Source organism: Postia placenta, assembly GCF_002117355.1.
Source record: "Postia placenta MAD-698-R-SB12 unplaced genomic scaffold POSPLAscaffold_12, whole genome shotgun sequence".
NCBI classification, from domain to species: domain Eukaryota; kingdom Fungi; phylum Basidiomycota; class Agaricomycetes; order Polyporales; family Adustoporiaceae; genus Rhodonia; species Rhodonia placenta.
Genome location: NW_020169843.1, coordinates 1,131,757 through 1,151,691, shown reverse-complemented (window position 1 = coordinate 1,151,691; position 19,935 = coordinate 1,131,757). Strand labels below are relative to the sequence as shown.

At 55.3% G+C, this 19,935-nt stretch overlaps 10 protein-coding genes across 10 annotated transcripts; 7 read left to right on the top strand and 3 right to left on the bottom strand.

Annotated features, from left to right (window-relative positions):
* Positions 1-125: 125 nt before the first annotated feature.
* Positions 126-1,224, top strand: POSPLADRAFT_1091853 (hypothetical protein; the record flags this gene model as incomplete). Its single annotated transcript, XM_024483094.1, has 2 exons — positions 126-251; positions 844-1,224. Coding segments are annotated over 2 exons (507 nt in total), but the record flags the coding sequence as incomplete, so codon positions are not given.
* A 1,005-nt stretch (positions 1,225-2,229) lies between these two features.
* On the top strand, positions 2,230-2,491 carry POSPLADRAFT_1089639 (hypothetical protein; the record flags this gene model as incomplete). The annotated part of the gene is made up of 2 exons (XM_024483073.1): positions 2,230-2,314; positions 2,370-2,491. Coding segments are annotated over 2 exons (207 nt in total), but the record flags the coding sequence as incomplete, so codon positions are not given.
* An 856-nt stretch (positions 2,492-3,347) lies between these two features.
* On the top strand, positions 3,348-5,115 carry POSPLADRAFT_1150534 (hypothetical protein; the record flags this gene model as incomplete). The annotated part of the gene is made up of 5 exons (XM_024486427.1): positions 3,348-3,457; positions 3,501-3,969; positions 4,026-4,221; positions 4,276-4,638; positions 4,694-5,115. Coding segments are annotated over 5 exons (1,560 nt in total), but the record flags the coding sequence as incomplete, so codon positions are not given.
* A 372-nt stretch (positions 5,116-5,487) lies between these two features.
* Positions 5,488-8,602, top strand: POSPLADRAFT_1067254 (hypothetical protein; the record flags this gene model as incomplete). The annotated part of the gene is made up of 3 exons (XM_024482164.1): positions 5,488-5,556; positions 5,713-7,629; positions 7,685-8,602. 3 exons carry the CDS (start codon positions 5,488-5,490, stop codon positions 8,435-8,437), a joined length of 2,739 nt encoding a protein of 912 aa, XP_024336346.1. The 3' UTR covers positions 8,438-8,602.
* A 161-nt stretch (positions 8,603-8,763) lies between these two features.
* Positions 8,764-9,525, bottom strand: POSPLADRAFT_1150577 (hypothetical protein; the record flags this gene model as incomplete). Its single annotated transcript, XM_024486432.1, has 4 exons — positions 8,764-8,925; positions 8,989-9,055; positions 9,119-9,312; positions 9,439-9,525. 4 exons carry the CDS (start codon positions 9,523-9,525, stop codon positions 8,764-8,766), a joined length of 510 nt encoding a protein of 169 aa, XP_024336345.1.
* A 397-nt stretch (positions 9,526-9,922) lies between these two features.
* POSPLADRAFT_1184311 (hypothetical protein) lies at positions 9,923-10,615 on the bottom strand (the record flags this gene model as incomplete). Its single annotated transcript, XM_024489072.1, has 4 exons — positions 9,923-9,979; positions 10,041-10,184; positions 10,237-10,248; positions 10,309-10,615. 3 exons carry the CDS (start codon positions 10,613-10,615, stop codon positions 10,174-10,176), a joined length of 330 nt encoding a protein of 109 aa, XP_024336344.1. The 3' UTR covers positions 9,923-9,979; positions 10,041-10,173.
* Positions 10,616-10,815: 200 nt separating this feature from the next.
* POSPLADRAFT_1048861 (hypothetical protein) lies at positions 10,816-11,971 on the top strand (the record flags this gene model as incomplete). Its single annotated transcript, XM_024479614.1, has 2 exons — positions 10,816-11,101; positions 11,154-11,971. The coding sequence occupies 2 exons, from the start codon at positions 10,816-10,818 to the stop codon at positions 11,969-11,971; spliced, it is 1,104 nt and encodes a 367-aa protein (XP_024336343.1).
* Positions 11,972-12,230: 259 nt separating this feature from the next.
* POSPLADRAFT_1048860 (hypothetical protein) lies at positions 12,231-13,391 on the top strand (the record flags this gene model as incomplete). The annotated part of the gene is made up of 6 exons (XM_024479613.1): positions 12,231-12,405; positions 12,459-12,578; positions 12,636-12,741; positions 12,808-12,950; positions 13,005-13,125; positions 13,184-13,391. 6 exons carry the CDS (start codon positions 12,231-12,233, stop codon positions 13,389-13,391), a joined length of 873 nt encoding a protein of 290 aa, XP_024336342.1.
* A 512-nt stretch (positions 13,392-13,903) lies between these two features.
* On the bottom strand, positions 13,904-18,481 carry POSPLADRAFT_1048859 (hypothetical protein; the record flags this gene model as incomplete). Its single annotated transcript, XM_024479612.1, has 23 exons — positions 13,904-14,005; positions 14,066-14,196; positions 14,226-14,319; positions 14,371-14,448; positions 14,501-14,629; positions 14,687-14,802; positions 14,853-15,003; positions 15,054-15,178; positions 15,229-15,301; positions 15,351-15,493; positions 15,546-15,747; positions 15,847-15,945; positions 15,991-16,143; positions 16,201-16,408; positions 16,470-16,570; positions 16,661-16,825; positions 16,880-16,991; positions 17,040-17,185; positions 17,235-17,339; positions 17,391-17,544; positions 17,606-17,793; positions 17,886-18,051; positions 18,108-18,481. The coding sequence occupies 23 exons, from the start codon at positions 18,479-18,481 to the stop codon at positions 13,904-13,906; spliced, it is 3,315 nt and encodes a 1,104-aa protein (XP_024336341.1).
* Positions 18,482-18,685: 204 nt separating this feature from the next.
* POSPLADRAFT_1048858 (hypothetical protein) lies at positions 18,686-19,498 on the top strand (the record flags this gene model as incomplete). Its single annotated transcript, XM_024479611.1, has 5 exons — positions 18,686-18,704; positions 18,770-18,859; positions 18,919-19,089; positions 19,162-19,351; positions 19,402-19,498. 5 exons carry the CDS (start codon positions 18,686-18,688, stop codon positions 19,496-19,498), a joined length of 567 nt encoding a protein of 188 aa, XP_024336340.1.
* Positions 19,499-19,935: the final 437 nt, after the last annotated feature.

Genomic DNA, 19,935 nt, shown 5'->3' with positions numbered 1-19,935 from the left:
ATATCTCGTTCCCTCTGACTGTTTACATCTAAAACACCCAACGGACTGGACTGGAATCCACATAAGCTACACAGATCGGCTAGAACGCTCAATCGACACTTCTCTACGAACCGGCATATGCAGCCATGCCGGACTACGTTTACGCGCTGCACGAGTTTACCCCGGAGAACCCGGACGAGATCTCGCTCAAGGTTGGCGAGCGAATCGAGGTCGTAGAGAAAGATGACGAGTATGGTGATGGCTGGTGGCAAGTGAGTTCGCCTTCTTGGTCTCTTGACGGTGTCCCGCGCTCGACGTGTCCGCAATGAATGGCTATTGCACTAAGCATAGCGGCTTTGTGTATGGACGTATGGTCGAGGCTCAGGATCAACATTGCTGGGTTCGTGTGGGGGTCCTGTCCATGCAGCCTTACTCGCCGAATATTGCTCTCGAACTATTCTCACTCGTCTTGGACAATCATGAACTGCGATGCATTTGCATATATTGTTGCTGCTTTTGTCTCTGACCACCTTAAGTTGCGACGTTCATTGTTACGAAGTTTCAGCCAAGGGCTGGTCCTATCAATCGGTCCCTTGACCTTCGCGAAGCGAAGCAATTGCGTCTACTGTAATCACACAGGACTGCAGGGGCGATACCCATTTCTTCACTGTGAAGAATGCAGAACAACAAGCCTTGTCTCGCTTGTGACTCTAAATAGCGCCGTTACCATGCGGCCAAGTCCTCTTATGCAGGCGAACGAGCTAACCATGTTTTCTGCACGTTCACCATCTACTCTCATATCTCCTACTTTATAGTGTCAATATGTTTCTGACAACCATCAACTCTATCTACCTTGCATTTCAGGGCCGCAACTCTTCTGGGAAAGTCGGCTTGTTTCCGCAGAGCTATACATCCGCCAAGCCTCCAGCTGCCCCGCCGGCTGTTGTTGTGTCTAATAGCACGAATGCCTCATCTTCCTCATCTGCAACTGACAGCACAGCGCACATCCCTGGTGCACTTCCCACAGCGACGCAAGCAGTGCCCGCCACTGCGGCAAACGGGTCACAAACCAACGATGCGCGTGCTTCGCACGACGGGGAAGTGATGCAGGCGACCATGACAGACGTCCAGCAAGCCATCGAACAGCTAGGGCACCGTGGAGGCGACGATGCCTCGCGGTCATTCAGCTTCGCAAGCTCGCATTCTCAGTCAACCGACCACTCCGAAGCAGAAGACGAGGAGGACGGCGGGGATGAGCACTCGTTTGGGTGGTCGCGCGGCGCGCGCAAGAAGCTAGCCATGCGCGCCGCACAAGAGAACGCGGAGCGCGAGGCACGGGAGAAGGAGGTCGCTGGGCAGAGCGCGAATCGCCTCAGCAGCGGCCCGCCAACGCCTATGCGGCTAGTGGCCCCGCCGATCGACGTAGAGGTGAGCGATGAAAGTGAGGATGAGGATGAAGACGAGGACGAGGAACACATCCGCGAGCGCAGCCCACGCAGCGTCGGAACGGTTGTCTCGCAAATACCCGAGGAGGACGAGGAGCAGGGCTCGACGGCGCGCATGTCGCCGCCCTACACGCCCATGCACTCGCGTAGCGCCAGCGCCGCCATGGACTTCCGCAGGTCGCCGCCGCCGATGATCATGGTGACGGAACAGGCGCAGAGCCTGCGCGCGCGACCGTCGCGGGACAGCACGGCGCACATTATCCCGTCAGAGGACTTCATCGTGCCGTCGCCGGGCGCGGATGAGACGGACATCCTGACTGCGCGGGCGGAGCGGGGAACGTTCCCGCAGGCGCAGCTCGCGACACCGCCCGGGCACGAATCGCCGCCGCCATCGCCGCCAGTCATGAATATTGTCGAGCCGTCGCCTGTCAAGGAGGACGACATCCTGACGGCGAGAGGGTTTGCACGGCTCGAGAAGGCTGCGTCTGTGCCGCCTTCATCGTCTTCCCCATCTGCGTTTGCTACACCGTCGGGGTCTGTATCCGCCTTAGGCACTACCGTGCTCCCAAGTGTTGCGCCGTCGGCGAGCGCGGTGGACGTTGCGGAGGCTGCACAGCTGCCGTTTGCGGTGTCGGTTCATTCCGGGCTACCATCCCCAAGCGCCTCGTCGTTTGCAGGTTCGATGAACACGGGTATGCAGCAGACACTAACACCTCCCATGTCTGCGGTGGGAAAGCCTGGGGGCGCTGAAGCAAGGGGGTTAAGTGTGGGGACGACAGAAAGTGGTAAGGGCAAACCTGATGGCCATCCATCCGAGTGGACTGTTGACCAGGTCGTGGAGTGGCTCCGGTGGAAAGGCTTCGACGAGGGTGTATGCGAGAAGTTTACCGGTGATTGTCCATTCCCTCTTAGTACCATTTCCAGAATCCTCACATTACTTGACAGAGCAAGAGATCACCGGAGACGTGCTATTAGAGCTCGACGCGAACGTGCTCAAGACCGAGATTGGCATCGTCGCCTTCGGAAAGCGCGCACGGATCGTGAACGCGATTGCCGAGTTGCGCCGTCCGCCGTCTGTCTTCGAATCGCCGTCGCATACGCCCGCGCCCGTGATGACGCCGCGTTCGCAGACGGCCCAGTCGCTGCCCTATTCGCATTCGCACTCGGCCAGTATGCAAAGCTCTGCCCACACACATGGGTCTTCAGCGTGGGCATACTCCCCAATGTATGCTCCTAGCGCTCAGGTGCCTCTCAGTCCAGGACTGTCTGCTGTAGGCGGTGACAGTACAGCAAAGCATGGGTGGCCTTCTAGCGAGTCTGAGCCACAGGAAAGCGAGAAGGAGAAGGAAGGGCCGGCAATGGGCCTTGGTCTTGGTCTCCAACCTGCTCTGCCAATTAATGGCAAGGACACGGTGAGTTGTTACCTGCGAATATGGTCCGAGCGCTGACATCTGATCATAGAAATCACGCCCTGCTCAGCTTGTGCTGGCACTTTCTCCCAGCGACGGTGCAATTGCAACGACTGCTGTAGGCAGCAGCGCGTCACCGACCGTGGACGAGGATCGCGGCGCGATGAGCGAGGTAATGTACCAGCTGCGCTAAACCGGTAGTCTGCCTCATTAACGTTAGACGCCTGTATCGTAGAGTGAATCAACACTGCCCGAAGCGAAACACAAACGCAGACTCTTCTGGCGCAGCGAAACAGGGTCTGTTAAGGAGAAGACCTCACTCCATGAGACTGCAAGTCGGACATCGAAGGACGTCGCGGTCCCACACACTCCACCATCCGCGTCCACCGTTCCGTCCACTCCTGCATCCACTCTGACATCTCCCACGGACTCCAAGTCGGAACCGACAGACGAAGCAGCGCCTTCTATTCCTACCAGACGGACGTCAAAGAAGCGCGAGAGCGTGGACGGACGCAAATCGTCAGACCGCCTGAGTCTGTTCGGGTCCGGCTTCTCTGGGACGCTCGGGAAGAGCGGCAAGAGCAGGAAGCCGCCGCCGAAACTCGCCACGTGCGTAGATCGTCCGTCCCGCGCGATCTTGAGGTAATGTTGACCGCTTGATCTGCAGGACGACCGAGAAGAGCGAGGACGAGAAGCACACACATCATGGCACGTTCTCCAGGATCCGTGAGCGGCGGGCGTCCAGCAGGCCGTCTACCGCGGACGGGGCCGCTAAGGAGAAGAAGGCACCGCCGCCCTCCATCAAGGAGGTGAAGGAGCCCAAAGAGAAGGCGGAGAAGACCGCGGAGAAACCCAAGGAGAAGGCTGAGAAGGAGAAGACTAAGGAGAAGGACACGGCCGTCCTGCGGAAGCGCACGGTGTCGACTGCTGAGGTGCCCAAGATCGATGTAGCGGCCATGGCGTCCGCTGCTGGCGCACCAAAGCTGAAGCCTGGGCAAAGCATCCTAGAACAGATCGGCACGCCGGACTATGAGGGTTGGATGCGCAAGAAGGGTGACCGGTACAACGCGTGGAAAACTCGCTATTTTGTGCTCAAGGGTCCGCATCTTTACTGCTTGCGGAACAAGAGCAAGTCGGTGCGTAGTTCCGCTACTGGTCTCGTGTGGTTCTCAGGTCCTGATTTGCCTAATAGGAGAGCAAGATCAAGGGTTATATCAACATCGTGGGTTACAGGGTCGTTGCGGATGAGACCATTGATCCGGGGCGGTATGGCTTCCGCATCGTCCATGATACCGACAAGACCCACTACTTCAGTTCTGAGGAGAAGCCAGTCGTTCGAGAGTGGATGAAGGCGCTCATGAAAGCGACAATCACGCGAGACTATTCCGGTACGTATGATGGAGCTGTATACTTGATCTGGCACTCACGCATCGGGGACTTAGACATTGTCGTGTCTTCATGCAACATTCCGACGATCCCGCTCACCGTGGCCCAAGCGATGAACCCCGCACCTCGACCGCCTTCGCCAGGCGCGCGCGCGGCTACCCAGCGTGCAATGCGCCCAGATAATCCACACCAACTAACCCAGCGTGATGCGCAAGTTCTACTGATGGGTGTGCAGGCCAAGGACAAAGGAGCGCTAAGCGTCGAACGCGCACGGCTGGACTCATTCTTCACGAACGACACCGTCTCGATTACGGGTACGGAGCCGGGATCACCTAAGTTGCCAGTCGCTGCCAAGGTCCCACCACGGCCATCGAGGGAGCTAAGACGGCTGAGCTCACAGCCCGAATCTGTAAGGACATGTGTTATTTTGTGATTCTCGATACTGAGTGGACCGCGCGACTATGTAGCAATCAGCCGTTGACGCTGACCTGATGGAATGGGCCAATGCTCATCTCCCGACTTCTCTGCAAATGCTAGATCCCACAGGACCTATTTTTGGTGGCCTGGCTCTTCTCCGGTTGGCAGAGGACATCAAGGGCAAGCCAGCATCACCGCGGGTGCCTGATTCTGCGTTCCCGTCGGGTCCCAATGACGACAAGCTAGACGGACTATTCAAGCTGTTCGACTTCCTGCTTGACAACGACGTGAAGATGGGCACAGTCAGTATCAACGATATTCGTCAGGGGAGGAAGGACAGGATCGTGCAGCTGCTACGTGCGCTGAGAGCGTGGGAAGACAAGCGGAAGGCGATCGCCCAGTCACTTGGTCCCGGCGCAACACCGGTTGGTGCGTACATGGCCATGGCGGGTCCAATTAGCTATGGACCCAAGGCATAAGCTATTCCAGATGCTTTCTCATTGCATATTGCTTTCTGCTATGATGTTTTGTATCTTATTGGACACTTACTAGCCTGTATACGTATAAGCATGATACCCCTTGTTGAAGTTCCTTTCAATCTTGGAAGTTAAGTAGTGCGCTGACCAAGTGATCGGGAGCAAACCCGCGAGTGTTCGGTAGATGCCGCTCTTCTCAAAGTTCTTCGATTGGCGATGTCAAAAATAAGTCGGAGCGTGGTTGCAACTTGCCAAGTACTAGCTCGTTCACTCTGCGCAATGTGAGATTTATGAATGCGGAGTTCATTGTTATGCAGCCACCGTCGTGTTTGTGTGAGCGAATCTTGCAAAGCATGTGACATACGTGACGACCACATGACCGAGACATATGGAGGCGCGTCCTGCCCTTTCTTTCCTCCTCAGTCGAGTATTACGCGACTGAGGGTAAGTACATATTTTTCTACCTTATTTTATGTAGCTTATATGATTTTAGGTCTCGTAAGTAGTATACAGTTGTGATACAGAGCCTCGGCAGAATTCTCGGCGATGGGCACTCAAATTCTCCAAACGGCTCTCCTCACGGGCAGTTGGGGTAAGCAGCTCGGGGATCCATCATTGGACCCCATAAAACAAACGGCAAAAAACGTCGTTGATGGGGCGTTTCGCGATGTGCTTACGTCTCCTGCCGCTCGAGATCTGTTTACGGCGAAAGTAAGCGATGAAGAGATCTCGAATCGACCCTTAGATGAGTGGTTCGGCTTCGCCTCCTCCACAGCAGACATTACAGAAGACGACGAATTCCTTCGCCTATGCTGTGCAGTTGCACTCCTCCATGCCTTCGTCCAGGCGAACTGGACGGGCCCCGATCTGGACCTGAAACCCTTGGATATAATTTCCGGCTCTGCAGTGACCGAAGATCTACTCCATCAAAAGTCAATCACCGAGCTCGCGTATGGCGGCGAGCCCGCCTACCATCTCGCTCAAGTACCTGTCTTCCTTCGCCTAGCCAAACTCCTTCTCGATCTGCCTTATAGACACTGTAAGTCGATTCCATGGTGGCGCCTTCGCGCCTGGCTTGTCCATGAGCAGGTCCTCGACGAACCCGTTGCCGTCCCTTCCGATCTCCTGGTTTCTGTAGAGCCGTTGCTGCAAGACTTTGCGTCTCATCCTGATCTCGCGGGCCGCCTCATCCTCGAACAGGGGCTGCTAGAGCATCATCTTGGGCATGACAAAGCAGCGGCCGATTATTTCATCCGTGCCGCCCGCGCCACCCAACTAGAATACGAGCTCACAGGAGCCCTCGGGAAGCGCACAAAATTCCAACAAAACGATATCACACAGCTCGTCCTCCTTGCCGAATCTCGGACGAGAGAAGACGACGAATCTGCAGCCGATGAGTCAAATCCCGGAGATGCCGTACCTTCTGCTGCTGTTTCAGAATCTGTCGCTGACTCCTCAAAATCAGTCATGCCCGATACACTGGCCCTAAACGACGATACGCTGTTAGAGCGGACAGAATTTACATCTTCGTCTGCAGGCTCCCGGCTCGCACGCATCGACCCGTCCTCACAATCACCCCTCCATCCTCTAGACCAATGTATACTCCTGGCTCTATGTCTGAACGTCCGGAATACTTCTCCGTCACACGGTCTCACCGCGGAGCAGATGTCACCGTACGTGTCGCGCGTCATCTCTCATCCCCGCAATTGGTCTGTGCACACCATGGCGCTCCTGCTCCGTTCCCGCCTCGAGGCGCACCGCACACGAACGGTCGAGCGGTCGACGCTGCAGCTGCAGGCACTCGTAGACCAGATGCCCACCGCAGACTCGACGATCACCGAACGCCTGCGATACTTCCACGCGATCCCGCTCCCGAGCAAGTGGGAGATGGAGCGCGAGCTCGCGCTGCGCTTCCTGTCCATCGGCGTCGTCAAGTCGGCGCTCGAGATCTTCGAGCGGCTCGAGATGTGGGAGGAAGTCGTCAAGTGCTGGCAGAGCATGGAGCGCCGTGACAAGGGCATCGCTATCGTCCGTGATTTGCTCGAGGGCCGCAAGGCAGAGGCAGAGACGGTCATCTCGCGGGAGAAGACATCCTCTGAGCGGCGCAGGCAGGTCCTGGACGCCACGCGCAAGGCCAAGCTCTGGTGTCTGCTTGGCGATCTGGAGCCTGAGAATGCGCTGGAGCACTACAACCGCGCGTGGGACACCTCGCAGGAATCGTCCGGCAGGGCGATGCGGTCGCTCGGCGGCTACTATTTTGCACGCGCAGACTACCCCAATGCCATTACCTGCTTGCACCGCGCCGTCTCCATAAACCCGCTGCTCGGCCGCTCCTGGTTTATACTGGGCTGTGCCTATGTTCGCGTCGAAGACTGGGAAGGCGCCCGCTCGAGCTTCACTCGATGCGTCACGATTGATGATGAGGATGGCGAGAGCTGGAACAACCTGGCCAGCGTCTACCTGCGCATGGGCGAGGCAGGAAAAAAAATCGAAGCCGAGGACAACGCGGACGGCGAGGTAAATTTAACCATCGCGCGTTTGTTTTGAAATCGGCTGACCGGTTTCCGTCTAGCTGGAAGAGCAGGCTGCCCAGCTGACGGTGTCAGATGACACGAGCAAAAGCATACCATTCGCGAACAAGATGCTGGCCTTCCGTGCCCTCAAGCAGGGCCTGAAGTTCGGCTACGATAGTTGGCGCATGTGGTCGAACTACATGATTGTGGCGATGGACGTAGGAGAATTGAATGAGGCGTGCCGTGCCCTCGCCCGCGTCGTCGAAGAGCGGAGCGCCAAGGACGGGGAGCAAAGCGTCGATGAGGACGTGCTGGAACGTCTGGTGGATGCGGTCACCAGGGCTCCCGCTAACGCCAACGACGCCGTCGAGGGTGACATAAGTACGGGAACCGTGGCCAGGAATCCGAACGAGGGGCACGGGCTATTAAGACAGGTCACTGACCTCTTCGAACGCACCATCCTGCCCCGCGTCTCTTCGTCGCGGATATTCCGGGCCCGAGCGCGGCTGTTGACCTGGCAGGGCCTCTGGGAAGAAGTCGTGAACGCCTATCTGGAAGGCTATCGGTGCAGCAGCGCGGGCACAATGGAGAAGGGGGAGACGGACGTAGGGAAGTGGCGCGAGGCGGTCGAGGAGGTGGTGGACATCGCGGACGTGCTGACGAATTTCGGGCCGCGCGTGGAGGGCTTCAACTGGAAGCTGCAGGCGCGGAGCATCGTCCGGACGTTCATGGGGCGCACGAAGGACTTCGAAGATGAGCCGGAGTGGGCGCGGCTCACAGTCTTGCAGGAAGAGATTCGGAAGGAGGAGTGAGCGGCGGCGATGGTGGGGGACACCGTGTGGGTGGTGGGTTGCTTCCATTGTGGATCAGGGTGAGGTCGGCAGGCAGGCCGTGACTGAGTGCAGTAGAGTTCGTGATGAAATGACATGAGGCCCATTGAGAAGATGCACGAGTGCAGGGCGAGTTCACCCGGTGATAAGACTTGCCGGATGCGTTGCATTTGCATTATAATAGGAATGGGCATGGGGATGGGCATGCAAAAACGAAATCTCCGACCGGATCGAAGGGAACAATCAAATACGATAAAGCAGGGACGCGAGAGGGTCTTGCCGCTGCGATGCAGGACACAATGTGCAGGTCACCAATTCAAAATCGAGGCGATGCGGTTGAGCGTGAGCGTTGTTACGATCTCTGTGATGATGGCAAGCGCGGAGAGCCTGACGGTCAGGCGGGCGTGGAACTCGTCCTGGAGCTGGCTGGTTTCCCATATTGCCACGGTGCTTCCCTTACTATCGATGCACTGCGGCAGGGTCTCAGCATTGGAAGGGGCAACAGTTGGGAGAAGAGCACCGATCGGACGCACCTCCAGTCCTTGGGGAGCAATCTTCCATTTGTACTCCTTCCCGTTCTGGGCCACGAAGTAGCGTGAGCTTAATGGCAGATTAGGGGTCGTCAGACATGCGGAGCCGATGAGGGCGGAATCTTGAACATACGTGCTGTTCTCCCTCTTCTGGCGGCGTGCGCTCGACATTGACTGGTGCGGGCTGTTACCGTAAACCAGGTACCCCGGTGAGCGAGTGGGTCCAAAGTACAAGTATGAGTTGCTGGGCCCCATAACTTCTGTGTGTAGCTGTGCCCATGGTGCTTCGCGAGTAATTCTCATAATAAGGTTAGGGTCCTCCTCAACCTGTGAAAGGGTCACAGCTTAGAATAATCCCGACCCTAGACAGTCGGCCGCCGCACCATAGAGCTACATAACAGCCGTTCGATAAATGACCTAATGGTAGTACAAGAAGTAAGAATAGACTTACACCGTAAAGGCTCGCCGTCGTTCGCTGTCTTCGAACCGCGCATTCCACGGGTCAGCACTGTACTGGAAGAGCACATATGACGCGGACATGAAGTCTGTGGAAAGGAATGCGCTTTAGTGGGAATTACGGGTTGCTCATATTTCACCATGTTGGTATCTCCAAGTTCTGAACAACGGATTCCCGTTTGAGCCCACAGCCTCAGATCTGGCTAATCCACGTGCGAGCCACGAGGACGTCTTACGACAATCGATTGGTCGACTGAATCCTGGATCAACATCATGCATCTGTAACGCGAGCCACAAATTATCGTGCGACACAAGAGCCCCCATTATTACCCACGCTTACTCCCATAGTGCGCCAGAACGTATACCAGAGGGACCATGGTCGGGAGTTTTGCCATGGCACGACATACCTTTTCATTATCAAAGCGTCAACAAACCGATAATCAGCAGACTGAGATCCCGCCTCAGGTTTGCATCATTATGCCGCTGCGATCATGGAGACCACGTAAAATTATACGCAACTGTACATACAAGATCCCATCTGCGTTCGAGTTAGATCGGGCATGAGCAGATATTGCGGAGCTTTATATTAGCGCACTTACGGTGCACAGCCCTCACAACATCGAATTCCAATAATTTACGACATCCATGCCATACCTTCACATCAGCACGCCACATGTGGTCTGTGGTCCAGTCCTGGAAGCGCGTCCGGGTAGGTATCGCATATTCTCATGCTCAATCATATACTGAAAGATGGTGTCAACGAACACGCATTCAGTAGTCGGTCAGAGAGCCCACCATGCACAATCCCTGCATCACATCATGATAGATGCATCAACGGGCGTGAACAACGGCAGCGGACATTCGTACCGTAGAACAAGGTCCAGACGAGGACGAACGAGAACATATTGTCTTGACCAGGGTTCACAAGTTCCCACCAGCCCCCTGGGACATATTTCCCCGGGCGCCCCTTGCACTTCACGTAGATACACGCGGAAGTGAGCAGGGTCGAGAGGATGAAGAGCGCGAAGCCAAGCGTGTTCTCAAGACCAAGGACACCGGCGACAGCGCCAGCAAAGCATGCTGAGAGGAACTTGACAGTGTACAGTCGTGCGTTGTTATACTGAACGTTCGGCGGGAAGAGCAGCTGTGCAGCGATGTCTGGCGTCGCGGACATGGTCGTCGGGGGAGAGCTGAAACTCAGCCGGCGCAAGCGGGTGACACGGAATGGTCACGTAATCACAGATGAGTCACCCCTTTGGTCACAACACAGATCGGCCCTGTGACAAGACTGATCAGCGTCGACTCAAAGCGATCAGCCACTCGCCGCACCTGCCAGGCCTCCTCCAAGACCGCCAGAATTTCTGGCCCCTCTCCATGCACGATTTCCGAAAAATAAATGTCGGCGTGCTCGGCGCAACGGGCACTGTCGGACAGCGTTTCATTACCCTCCTCGCCGACCATCCGTTCTTTATTCTCCATGCCCTTGGTGCATCGCAAAGATCAGCCGGCAAGCCCTACCCTGCCGCGGTGACTTGGAAGCAGACAAAACCAGTTCCTGCTGTTGTGCGCAACCTCGTTGTACGAGAATGCAAGCCCGAGTTCTTCACAGAGTGCGAAATTATCTTCTCTGGCTTGGACGCCGACGTCGCAGGCCCGATCGGTGAGTCATTTATGAGTTTTCGATGTCTACATGCGCTGAGGGTGTGGTGTAGAGGAGAGCTTCAGGTTGGCAGAATTTGCCGTATTTTCCAACGCGAAGAACTATCGCCGTGACCCACATGTTCCGCTCATTGTGCCCCTAGTCAACTCCTCCCACATGGCTATGATCCCTCAGCAGCGTGCACTGCACACACCGCCACTCCGCAAAGGATTTATTCTCACAAATGCAAATTGCTCCACGACTGGCGTAGTCGTGCCACTCGCTGCACTCGAGAAGACGTTTGGGCCAATCGAGTCGTGTATGGTCACGACAATGCAGGCCATCTCTGGCGCGGGCTATCCTGGGCTGCCGAGCCTGGACATCATGGACAACGTCGTGCCATACATCTCCGGCGAGGAGGAAAAAATAGAGTGGGAGATGCTCAAGATCCTCGGCGGGCTCACGGAGGGGGACGACGGGAACAAGGCGTTCGACATGCACGCGAAGCAGCCGCTGCGCGTCTCCGCGATGTGCAACCGCGTGCCGGTCATCGAGGGGCACACGGAGTGCGTGTCGGTGCGGTTCGCGCGGCGGCCACCGCCCAGCCCGCAGCAGGTGCGCGAGGCGCTGCTCGCGTACACGTCCGACGCGTGGACGATGTCGTGCCCGTCCGCGCCGCGGCACACGGTCTTCGTGCACGAGGAGCCGGACAGGCCGCAGCCGCGGCTGGATCGGGACTATCAGGCGGGCGCAGGCGTGAACGTCGGACGCGTACGGCAGTGTCCCGTGCTGGACATCAAGTTTGTTGTGCTCGCAAACAACGTCGCGATCGGCGCGGCGACGAGCAGTATCCTGAATGCGGAGCTGGCAGTGTGCAAGGGGATAATCTAAAGAGACGCAGCATGAATAGAGAAAGGGTACATGTACAGTTAATGAGAGACAGTGCGCGGCTACAGCGAGTTGGTTGCTGAGCGCTGAACACTGATTTTGCCTGCGTGGATGTGTGCCATACTTGAAAGCTCGAGTCAGACTAGCGCTCGCCGCGTACATGATCGAGAGTTGATCGAGATCGGCGAATGTAAACTGACTTTGTTGCGGCTGTTGTTTTCGTATCAACCTCCGTGACTGCTCTTTCTTTTCCGCCTCCATCATGGCCGCACCCTCAACGTCTGCAGCAGCAGCCTCGACCGCCGAGCAGGATGCCCTCCGCGCGTCCACCTTCCAGCGCCTGCACCCCAAAGTCTACCTCGAACGCTTCCTCGCCGAGGGCGTCCGCCCCGACGGCCGCGAGTTTGGCGAGTGGCGCGACGTCTCCGTCAATGTAGGTCGGTATGTCCGCCGCGCTTCTCCGCGCTGCACCGCTCACCGCGCCCCGCAGGATCCATATCCACAGCAGACGGCTCTGCGCTAGTGCGCATGGGCGACACGACCGTCGTGTGCGGCGTCAAAGCCGAGATCGCGGAGCCTGAACTTGACAGCCCGGGGGACGGTTTCCTCGGTACGCTCTCTTGCTCATGGGTGTCCAACCGCTCATATGCTATCGTGTGCACTGCAGTACCCAACCTAGACCTTCCCGCCATTTGTCATCCAAAGTTTAAGCCCGGCCCGCCAACAGAGGAAGCGCAGGTGCTCTCCGACCGGCTGAATGACGTCCTCGTCGCGTGAGTATCTCTACCCCTGTGCGCGCGGAAACCAGCCCTTGCTGACGCAAGGCGTATGCCGTGCAGGTCAGGCATCGTCCCGCTCCCTTCCCTCTGCATCGAACCCGGCAAGGCGGTGTGGGTGCTCTACGTCGACGCGACGTGCATCAACTACGACGGGAATGCGTTCGACGCGACGCTCCTCGCGATGGTCGCGGCCCTAAGAAACAGCACGTACCCGTCTCATTTCCCACCTCCACGTACTGGCTGACAGTGGCAACCAGCACGCCTCCCAAAGGCGCGGTACGATGAGGAAACGGGCCGCACGGTCTGCTCACGGATGGAGCGCATACCGTTGCCGGCGCCGCGCCTGCCCCTGTCGATGTCCTTCGGCATCTTCGACGCGTAAGCCCCGTCCCCAGTCCTCACACGAAGCAAAGCGTGCTAATAGGCAAACAAACAGCACACATGTCCTGTCTGACCCGACGTCGTTCGAGGAGCCCCTGCTAGACACAACCATCTCAGTGGCGGTGGACGAGGCTGGCGGACTCGTCTCCGTGACGCAGCTCGGTCTGGGCATTGTCGGGAACCAGAGCATCTTGATGCAATGTATAGCTGCTGCCAAAGAACGGCGGTCAGAACTCGGCAAACGCGTGTCCAATACATCGTGATTGTGATCCTTCATCTGTGTAGGACCTGATGTTAGTCGACGACCACAAAACACCGAACAGAGCAGAGAATCGAGACCGAAATATCAGATTACTGCTCCTTTGTACAGTAATTACAACATGCTCTAGACCTATGTCAACAAGGGGTGCGTCAATATACGGGTTGTACAGAATAAGTTACAGCACAAAACGCGGTCTACTGCCACAGATCACATTGACGACGCGGCTCTATTCGCGCCACGATTGAGAGCGACGTAGCCCTCGATGACGCCCATGAGGTTTCCCGCACCTGACGCCTTCTCGCCCTCGGGCAGCCACTCGCCGTTGTTCACGCACAGCACCTTCATCCGCTCCGCGTAATTGAGATCGGGGAGAAGCTTCGGCGTGATGAGGAAGTACTGCCCGCTGTCCGGCTTGCAGGTGACCTCGACCAATGAGTTGTGTACCGCACGCTCGGCACGCTGGTCCATTCCCTGTGTGTTCGATGTCAACATATGCATGCAAGGCCAGATCTATCATGATACGCGTACTTGATTGATCTCATCTACGAGCGAGAACGGAGCGCGCGCCTCCTCCGTTAGGCTCATGAGATAAAGTATGGTCGTGAGAGAGCGTTCCTAGCACATGACGGTGAGCAATTTGACCGTGCTTCCACGATGGCAGTGCCATTCACTCACCCCTCCTGATTGTCGCTCTCCTGTCAGAAGCTGCAACTTCTCGTGATCACGGAATTTGACCAAGATATCAATGGCCCATTTGTCGTAATCCTCGTGCGGACGAATTCTGACCTCGCCGGCACAGCCGAGACCTGGATATTGGATTAGCTGAATTGCGCACTTTCAAAAATGTTATAACACCGACGGTCGAATGCAGCTGAGAACTTCTGGCCGATACTATCCACGAGCCCCTCGAGCGCCGGTTGCCAGTTGTCCTATCATGGAGCTCAGCTTAGATGTGTGCTTTGAATATTCAAACCACCTACTCGAGCGTTCTTGATGGTTCGCTCCACGCGTTCTGCCCTCTTCTCTCGCTCATCAATTGTATTCGAGAGCAGGTCAATCTAGACGCCGTGACATCAGCGAAACAGATCAAAGTAGGAAATTAGACCGCACCTCAGCTTGGCGTCTCCTGTACTGGTCGACCACGCCTGAGTTGGTCTGCAGGTTCATCTCAAGTTGCGCGCGTTTGGCCTCAAGTTCTGTGTGGATCTCGACCGCAGACCTCGCATTCGCTTCGCCACTCTGTGCGGTTCTGTGTCAGCAAGGAGTTAACTACCAAGCATCACGATGTGAACCGACCTCTTCCATATCTCTGAAACGAGCGCGCGTCTCGTCGTCTACGGAAGCCAACTTGGCCTTGCTAATGTCAAGCTTTGCTCTGGAATCTTGCTTGGCAACCTCATATAGCTTATGAGCTATACAGACATCAGCCTAGTCTCCCTAGAACTGCAATATGGTACCTTACCGTCGCTGAACTCCTTGAGAGCTCTCTGATAGATTTCTTCCCGCGCGCTGACGAGATTTTCGAGCGCAGCCTTGTTCGCGGACACCTGGCAGTGCCGCAGCGACAGGCGAGTAGCCTCCATCTGATCTGCAAAGACACTCTGGATTGTGTTCTTCAAGAAGATCAGCCTCATGACAGCAATACGGCAAATTGCACACATACAAGGCATTCCTTGGCAAGCTCTGCTCGTGTTCGTGCAGTAGCAAGAAGAGTTTTCTTGTGCTCTTCGCGCTGAACATCAACAGGGGGCGCAGAAAGCAGTTTTGCGAGCTCCTCAGTCTCGCGCTCTGCATTGCACATCAGCGCGACATTCACTTCGAGGTATATAGTCACAGACCGAGTCTCAACCCGAGGTTTGTCAGTCTTCGCGTAACCTCCATGACGGTCTCCTTGCGACGCCGGACCGCGTCCTACAAACAAGTCGTGAGAAGATATATAACAACAGCCGAAAAAACATACATGCTGGGCCTTGAGTTCTTTTGTCTCATGTTTGATAGTGGCTTCCTCCGTACTGAGCTCTTGGGCCTCTTGCTCACACAACGAGAGCTGTTGCCTTGCTTCGTTGATGGCTTGCTCAAATCGTCGCTTTTGAGACTCGTCCACTACATATAATTCATGACCAAATGCGATGGAGCAAAGTCAAATCGAACGAACCTACGATAGAAACAAGGTTACGTGCAGGCCGAACCTCTCGTGTCGAGTTTTGCGGTAGACGCTTTCCATATCGCGATCTCGTGACGGTGTTGAAGACGTTGCCTATAATGTAGCTGGAACCACCACCTTCGCCTCTGGGTCCGATTCGCGAGACCATTTCCATAGCCCGCTTAGGATCGACATTGGGTTGCAGTGCGATAGCCTAGAATTTCAGGAACCAGGGATGATCGAGCGGAACACCCAGACAGATATTAACGCATTTAGTAATGACAAACTGTAACGGGGCGAAGCAGCAGCTCACGATCCGATGAAGGTTCATGTTGGTCGTCAAGAACCACTTCAAACCCTCCGGACAGCTAACGTAGTCAATCGCATAACCATCAAATCCGAGCTCGTGCATCTACAAATATATTAGTCCATGCTCAATACACGACTTGAAGCTTACCTCTTGCATCGACATCGGTGGAGGTGCCAGTTGGCTTTCGTCCTTCCTCCGATACCAGGTGTGAAGTCGCAGTCTGCGACCGACAGCGTCCGGTGTATCTACTAGCAGTCGGTTGAGCAACTGATAGTCTTCTTCACATTGTGCCACGAAGGTCTATGCGTTAAGGTCGATGAGACCCAGAAGTCCACGCTAACGAATGAGACGACAGACCTTCAGTTGACTTGCGCCGAAACATGCCTCCACAGCGTTCACGAAACGCCTATCTGGGACGGTCACACAAATCATGGGAGGTTCAAAGATCTCCATCTTGAATCGATGCCGGTTATCTCGCAACCATTTCACTGCAGCACCGCAGTCATGATCCCAGTTCGTTAGAGCGTCCAGCTTCCGGTGCGATGCATCGTCTAACTGCTGTAGCCTTTGCACGAAGCAGTCCTTGAGGGAATGCACGAGATAAATTCGAGTGGAAAAAGGCTTACCCGCGCGTGTTTTGATCAACGATTGCTCTATTCCTAGACTCTTGCTCTACATGTCGCCTCTGTTTGCTCTGAAGCTCTTCCATACGATTTCTCAGCCCAAGCTGTAGCAGATTGATGTTTTTCTAAAACATGGACATGCTACTCTTCAGTCTTCTACTCGACGCCTTCCCATTCATCAAGGTAGAACGCACCATGTCATCATTGATCACATCTAGATCTTCGACTTTGGGAGGATTGTCTAATTGTTCCCGGATTTGCGAGATGGTTTTCTCGGAAGTGGAAATCTTTTTGACCCGTTCCTTTTCAGCCTTCTTCGAATTTTCGAGCTCGGTTTTCGCATTTTCCGACTTGGCTTCCTGAAAGACCGTGTCAGAAACACTTGAGCTCGCGTGTGAAGCCATTCCACTCACCAACTTCTCAATTTCGCTGTTCTTTCTCTGAATCTTGTCGAATTTCCTGCGAATCCCGTCCTTCTTCTGATTGCGTCGTTCATCGAGGTCGCGTAGCTCGCGCTCAAGCGCCCTGTGATCGCATTAGAGGTCTTCATCGAAGCAGAAGATGTTGACATACTTTTTACGCTCATTGATGGGAGCATTCTTTGCCTGCAGCCTGAGGACACGCTCGTGCAGATTACGCTGTCTTGTTTTGGTTTCAGAATACCGGTCCTTCGCCTCTATGTACTGTCTGAATGGGAATACGAGTTCCAGCAACTCAATCTAGTAACAGATTAGGCTACACTGCCGTTTAAGTTTCGACTGCATGCACCTGTTTCTCTAGCTCACGACGTTCTTCGTAACGTCGGACATCGCGTTCGAGATTGGCATTGCGCTCTTGCATCGTTTTAAGTTGGTCGCGATCGCTGTTCAGTTTCTAGATCAACGTCAGTAAAGCCCTTTTTATCTTCCATATGGGATTGCTGACTTCCTGCATTTGCTTCAGATCCTTTCCCGAGCTGATAAGCGTATCATGCCATGAAGTCATACTTGCGTTGCCTGCCGCGCGCTGCGTTTCGCGGAGCAGCTGCTGAGAGCTCATCTGGGCAAATTCTGAGACCTTGTCCTGAGGCAGGAAGGTACTAACTCATACATGAGCAGCAGTCCGCCAATCTATTCACATAAGAGAGAGTAATTACTCACCAGAGGTTGCTGACTTGGACGCCGAGCTCAGCCATGCGGGCATTGATTTCGCGACCTGTCGCAGACTGTCCGTTCAAGGTGAAGTTCGAGCTCTTAGACTTTGCACTTAGGGTTCGCTTGATGACCAAGTTGGGCTTCCCTTTCGGACTCTTCAGCTCGATCTCAATATGACCGTTGTCTGTTCCGATCTTGACGAATGAGTTCAGCTCAGAGGCACGGCCCAAAACCTGATATTGTGGTTAGGGCCGATTTCCCAGTGGCGAGCGCGCAGATCACTTACGCTGGGCGGGAAGTCCAGTCCCAAACAAATAGCACAGGCGATCGTGCTCTTGCCAGTGCCGTTAGGCCCAAAGATCATATTCAGGTATGGACCTGGACGGAACTCGACGTAGTCATATGTCACAAAATTCTTGAGCTGTATGCGGACAATGGAGCCGGGGATGAAGCTAGGGAGAAATGAAATGTTGAGTAGGAGTAGAGGGCACACATCGAGAACACTCACCCGTCGGCATCGCGAGGTAAAGCTTGAATACGCGGCTTGCTCTCCGGCGTGAAGGCCGCGGGACGCGAATCGCCCTCTTCGTTAACGCGGACGCGTTTTCTGCCCTTGGGAGACGCGCCGTCTTCCTGCTCGTCCTCTTCGTCCTCTTCTTTATCATCCACCTCAAATCCCCCCTCCACCGCCTCGCCCTCCGCATCATCATCCTCTTGCGCGATCTCTTCCTCCTGCAGCTCTTCTTCCTCAGTGGCGCGCCGGCGCCCGAGGCCTCTTGTGGCAGGCATCTTCCCCTTTGCCTTCTCCGAGTTTACCCTACGCGCACTGGAGTTCTCCTTCTGCGAGTCATCACTAGCAATAGACTTGACCCTGCGGGCCATGGCGGGTGCACTATCGCTCTAAACGCGACGGAAGCGCGGGAGTGACTTGATGGGTCAACGACAATGAGCGCATAAGCGCGCGTTGCCCGTCACGCCTGTCTTCAGGGTCGGTCATTTCGCTTCACTAATTAGCCGCCGGTTTCAAAAGTCAATCTACGCGTTAGGCGCTCGATCCTTGCAGCTGCAAACATCGGCGGTACCAATATGTCCGGCAGTAAATCGAGTATGTATTCGTTTACACGACAGCTTTCTCGAGCCGGTATTAAACATAGTCTAAGATACGGGTAGTCTTCGTCACAGGCAACGCGAACAAACTAAAGGAGGTTCGCGCTATCCTCGCTAAGTCAGGCGTAGAGATCGATTCGCAAGAGCTCGACAGTACGTACACCCAGTAACTCACTGGCCGGTTCTGCGTGTTAAATTTTCTTGTATCCTAGTTCCTGAGATACAGGGAAGCACCCAAGAGGTTGCCCTAGCAAAATGCCACCGTGCCGCCGAATTGCTCGGAGGGCCGTGTATCACTGAGGACACGGCCCTATGCTTTGAGGCGCTGAATGGACTTCCGGGACCGTACATCAAATACTTTCTGAAGGAGCTTGGGCATGTGGGTATGTTCAGATCCTGATCGCCGCCATGTTCTCCGGGTCGCGTAGACTAAGTGATAACCATTGGTCTAATAGGATTGAACACGCTGCTCGATGGTTTCCCGACGAGAGCTGCATGGGCTCTCTGTACCTTCGCGTACAGTGCAGGACCAGGAACAGAACCTGTCCTGTTCGAGGGGCGTACAGACGGCCAGATCGTCTCGGCGCGAGGCGAAGGCAAGTTCGGTTGGGATCCTGTCTTTGAACCGAGCGGTACAGGGAAGACGTGAGTGGGTTATTCAGCCTTGCTTTACGGTACTAAGCTCAGCATGACAGTTACGCGGAGATGAGCGCGGAGCAAAAGAACACGCTTTCACATCGATACAAGGCCCTGGAGAAACTGCAGACGTATCTGAGCACGATGAATGTATAAACCGCGTGCGGCACGCTACAAGATCGGAATGAAACGTATAGAGCAGGTAGAGGTCGATGTATATAAGAGCGGCCAGGCGAAAATACAGAAGCACATAAAGGCTACAATTTGGGTTTTGGCTTCGCCTTTTCTGATGCTTTGAAGGGTGCAATCGTGTGCGAAGCGGAAATTAGAAGCTTTGACGTTCTCTTGTCGTACACCTGTTCCAAACAATATGAGCAACCACTAACATTCTCCAATATGACTGCCTCAGTTACCTCTGCGCGCGCTGCTATGATGGCACCGCCCATGGAGAGTGTTGTACTGACCATCCTTAACTCTGTCCCACTATAACACACGCTCTTCAGCGAATGCCTTTCAGACCGGTGAGGTATACATACCGCGGCGCGCCTCCATGCCACACGATGTTCATCGACGTCGACACGCCATTTGCGTTA